Here is a 5253-nt window from a genome sequence, read left to right on the forward strand (position 1 = left end):
TGAAGCCGCAGCTGGAGTACTGCGTCCAGTTTTGGGCTCCACAATTCAAAAAGGATGTGGAGAAGCTTGAGAGAGTCCAGAAGAGAGCCACGCGCATGATCAGAGGTCAGGAAAACGGACCTTATGATGACAGGCTGAAAGTAATGGAGCTATTCAGCCTGGAAAAGCACAGGCTCGGGTGATCTGGTAGCCACCTATAAGTTTATCAGGGGTGTTCACCAGGATCTGGGGAAACATCTGTTCAGCAGAGCACCCCAAGGGATGACAAGATCAAACGGTCGCAAACTCCATTGCGACTGATTCAGGCTGGACAGAACGAAGAACTTCTTCACTGTCTGAGCGCCCAAAGTTTGGAACAGACTGCTGCCTGAGGCGGTTCAAGCACCCACTTTGAACGCCTTCAAGACATTTGAATGTTTATCTTGCTGGGATCCTATGATCCCTGCTGACTTCCTGCCCCTGGGGCAGGGGGCTGGACTCAATGATCCTCTGGGGTCCCTTCCAGCCCAAATGTCTATGAAATCAGGAGACCCTTTAATCTCTCCGAATCGGATTGGAACCCTTCAAATCGATTTGGAAAGATTCAGACAAAGACGGCTTTAAATGTTTTTTTCCTACATGCCTCTAGGTAGCAGGCGGCTTGTGAGTGCTGCAATGCTGGGGCACATGGAGCGTCCCACAGAAGCACGGGGGGTTTCCCAGTGTGCTCAACAGCAGACCCAGAAGTGTACCAGAAGCACTTTTGGGTCTGCTGGGCAGCGTACTGGGGGGCCCCCCCTTCCCCCCAGCTCAGTGACTGGTGCCTCCTGTGTTGGGCATGGGGACACCTGGGGTCCCTCCATGGCCAATCGCCGAGCCAAGGAGACGCAGGGGGGTTCCCCTGGATGCTCTGCGGCAGACCTGGAAGTAAACAGGAAGTAGTTCCGGTCCACTTCCAGGTTCACCACCGAGCACCCCCCACAAGCACACTCCTGTGGGACGCTCCATGTGCCCCACCATCACAGCGTTCACAAGCTGAGCCTGCTACCTTAAGGTATGTAGAAAAACCTTTTAAAGCTGTGTTTTTCTCCAAATCAGCATCCAATCTTCGGATTCAGATTCAGCCGTACTGAATCTGGGACAGTGATCTGAATCAATTAATTGAATCACTGTCCCTGATTTGAGCCAGATCCAAATCGAATAGGGCCTGCTTCGCACACCCCTAACGTTTTTTGTATGTCAAAAGATTTCAGGGGTTTGCATGTAGCTGCAGGTTTTTATTAGCTTGTATTTACTAACATTTGAATGTTCAAGAATTAGTATTTTAAATTATTTTACTAGAAGTCTTGCCTTACTTATCTGACAGACTTGCAAAACAATCTCCAGTTCAAAGTGAGCAAAACAGTATGAGAATGAAAGAGAACAAGCTGCTTTTGTACGCAGTTCAGGATGCTCGCTCTGGCAGTTATGAAAAGCCTTGGTTTGACTTTTTTTTTTTTTTTTTTTTTTTAAGCATCTTTTGTTTGTTTTTAGTCTGGAAACTAGGAAAGATGCCAAAGAACCCCTCTCATCCTTGGGAAAGGAATTACCCTTTTGTTGCTGACAAGTTGGGGGTTCACAATGGCTGGTATCTGCATGAGAGGAATATGGAACCTTCTGTCCCAACCTACATATATATATAGAGAGAGAGACTGTGTTGGCCATGTGCACAGTAGGGAGGCACCAATGGATGCTCCACACGGTCTTTGTGCCTAGGTGGCTGTCATCTCACTAACAGAAGGGGTTTTTTCTCCCTCCTTTATTCTTTTTCAGAATGTTTGCAAGAACTGTGGTGGGATCTTCTGTGAGGCCTGTTCAGCAAATGAACTGCCCCTTCCATCTAGCATCAACCCTGAGCGTGTGTGCAACCCGTGTCACAAGATGTTGATACAACAATATTCAACAAGCCCATCTGAGGATGCAGGACATGGACAGTGATGCACAAATAGAGCATGTTAGAGCCATAACTGTTGTAACTTTTGCTCAGCTCTGGAGCTGTAATAGGAGTTTTTCGAGAAGAATCATTTTCTGTGCTTGTGTGGTCAGAAAAAGGAAGTACTTTTATCATACTTACAGTCTTTCTCAGAACTGTAAACATTTAAATAACTGGTCTGAGCCCTCCTTATGGAAAGTATGCTAGTTTTCAGGATGAGCTTGTGGCGGGGGTTGAGAGCCATTTGGAGTCTCATGTCAGAGTAGCTTTAACTTATGTAACAAAGTAATTGCCAGAAGAAGTAAAAATGCAAGTCTTCAAATCAATAAGGGTCACTTCCTCAAGGAAGGCAGAATGAAACATAACTGAACATACAATGGTGATTTTGCTTGAAATACCTGTTCCTTTTTCCCTTCTGCCATTAGCAGTTCTGCTAAACTGATACTTCAGCCAGGCAAAAAATGCACTACAGAAGTGGGAATTAAAAATGTATTTTGGCCCAGTCATTTCTTGAGTTAAATCCCCCAGTGGCCACTTATGTTGGGCTGTGTGGAGTAACTTCAAAAGTTCCAAGAGGAAAGTTCTCAAGGGATCTTTCTTTTGTCATCTTTTGGAGGCCTGTATATGATATGAGAATTGAATGACAACCTTTTTGTCCAGCACAGAATGTTTAAGTCTTCACAGAAAAATGTTCCACTTGTATTTTAAATACAGGGTTTAAAAGAAAATAACTGAACTTTCTAGTGGAGGCTGTCACTGTGATGTAGACTAAAAGCACAAGATTTTGGAAGTTGTGACCATACTAGAGATGGTAAATCTGTGTTCTGTCTTGATCGGATAATTAGAGTAACTTGATTTCTAAATATGCAAGTGCATAATACTACTCCATTATTTAAACCAAATGTTTAGGGCCAGGACTATGCATTCTGTCCCACCATACAGCAGTTAACTTTTAAACTGTTTTTTGGTTAATAATTATATCTGATTACTGAAGCAATAATAACCTGTTTTACTAAGAGGCTGTCAGAGTAAAGCCTGACCACAAGGTGGTGGTTACTAGCCGGTAGCTCAGAAATGCTAATTTGAAACTCATGTTCAGTACATTTTACAGCTCCTGCTGCATCAGAATATCAGGTAAGATGTAGAAGCCTTTAAAGTGACTATTCCAAAAAGGGGCAGCTGCCTTCTAAAATCTACAGCCATCTGTGGGAATATAGTCAGACTGTCATAGTTTTTATTTGATGTACTTTTTACTGGAAGCTTAAGTTAAGCATTTGAGACTGCAGAATGTACTGTAACCTGTAAAGACTGATATATGTATATTTATATATGTGGGTGTTTGCATTTTTGTACAAAACTGTATTTTTAGGAAAAATTTTTTTCCTTAAAGGGGATTATTTAGAAATTATATTGGTTAGAATTTAAACTTAAAAACAGCACAATGTGTAGATCAGAGTTCAGCATACTTGCTTGGAGTGGTGATGCTATTTCTCAGTATGTACTCTGCTTTGACTCCACAGGATGAATAAAAGGAGTTAGATGGGCTTTTTTGAAAGGAGCTCTAACCACAGGTATTTGGGTATGGAACAGATCAGAAGATGAACTTGACATGGTTTCCCTTATTCTGATACTTTACCCATTAGGGATAGTAGTTATCCCCATTAGATTAGTAGTTAGAATAGATGCATTTCCCTGCAGTTGACCACATTCACTTAGAATGGGATACAAGTTGTGAAAGACTCCAAATCCAAAGCTATTTTACCTCCTAGGATCAAAGTGGGGAAAATGCAGCTTTCAGATTTTAACCTCTTTCCCAGGCAGATAGTTCTTGTACTTCGTCATCCATGTGGAGTCGGGTAAATGGAAACGATGCTAAACTAATGAATCTTTATCCTGAAGATAAGATTGCTTCTGGGTGGGTAAATTAATCAATGATGCACTGTACCGGGTTCCAGGACTGAAACCTGATATTTGAATTAAGTTAATTTTGCTTTTCTGGCAGGGTCACTTGGAAAATAAATTGAAATGTAAACAATGCTAACAGCCTTTGGGTATTAAACTGGAAACACCATCATTCTTAATGCTGACATGTCCACATTTCCCTTGTAATTAGCTCTAAGATGGTAGTAGATTGATTATGCCTCCTTTACAGTCACAAAAAAGAAAATATGCTGCTACACTTATTACATTTTATGTTGCAACTAATGTCTTAATACTAAAAGCAGGATCAGATCATTTTATTAAATAAGCAAATTATTTATGCAAAATCTTTTATTGGTTGTTTTTTTTTTTTTTTTTAAAGGAGTTTATTTCAGCCTACAGCTATTACCAGTTGTTTACATATTTTGTTTGAAGCTTAAATTCTTGCAAGGAAAACATTAAAAAGGTAGATTACAATGTAAATTTGTTATGGCAGTAGCAGTTGCCTCTTCTGTGACTTCTGGTATTTGACTTGATTGTCTCCACTTTAAATACTGACTATTTTAATTTATGATGCTATACAAGGTAAATTATCCAAGCATGTTTGTTCAGGTCTGGCTTGAAAGTGTAGCTTTTGGGTTCATTCCTTGAAACCTGAGTGAGAGAGGAGGTTTTCTGGCACAAAATAAACTGTTTAAAAGCATCTTTCTACCACCTGTGTTTATTTCTGTTCTGCACTTGTTCCTACTTTGAACAAAAAAGCAAGCTAACTTTTATCATTAACAGAAGACTTGTACATGACTGAGTATTCTGTTCATCAGTTCAGCTCCTTGTCTATGTAGTGTCACCACCAGCTTATCCTCAAGGCTGTTAGTATAGTTAGTCTGAAGTTGGGCAGAAGGTAGGGGAGGGGCAGCACCTTCAAGATAAACTGGTTCAGAGAGATGCAGACAATAACCTACTTAGCATCTGACTAAACATATAGCTAAGTAGGTTATTATCTGCAAAAGTTTGTGTCTGAACCAAGGTAGTCTGTAAGGTGCCACCCTCCCTTATTTTCTGCCTGCTTGTATGTTTGTGTATGGCTGACTTCACAGCCCCCCATGATATTTTAACAATTTCAGCATCTGTTCTCATCCATACAGCATGGAACCTGGAAAAAGGTTCATCCATGCTATAGCTTAACAGTTGCCATTGGTGACTGCTGAAGGCATTGTGAAGAACTCTGATGAAAATATTTTCAGGTTTGTCATTGCCAAATCCTTGGCTGTCTCTACTTTCTCTTTACTGACCTTGTAGCCACAAGCGGCAATGGACTTTTGCCAAATCTTCATCAGCGACTTACTGGAAGGAGCTTGACAGTCTGTCATGCCTCTAGGATA

General features: G+C 41.2%; 1 protein-coding gene across 4 annotated transcripts in view; it reads left to right on the top strand.

The window, feature by feature from the left end:
• The window catches only part of RUFY3 (RUN and FYVE domain containing 3), a 78441-nt gene extending 73867 nt beyond the window's left edge, over positions 1–4574 (top strand). For all 4 annotated transcript variants that reach the window (XM_019534264.1, XM_019534266.1, XM_019534268.1 and 1 more), the window contains one exon: positions 1792–4574. In XM_019534264.1, coding sequence (XP_019389809.1) covers positions 1792–1956 — 165 coding nt within the window. In that variant the 3' untranslated portion in view covers positions 1957–4574. The remainder of the gene's footprint in view (positions 1–1791) is intronic.
• The last annotated feature ends 679 nt before the right edge of the window (positions 4575–5253 follow it).

Source organism: Crocodylus porosus, unplaced genomic scaffold (assembly GCF_001723895.1).
Source record: "Crocodylus porosus isolate Cpor-Errol unplaced genomic scaffold, CroPor_comp1, whole genome shotgun sequence".
NCBI classification, from domain to species: Eukaryota; Metazoa; Chordata; order Crocodylia; family Crocodylidae; genus Crocodylus; species Crocodylus porosus.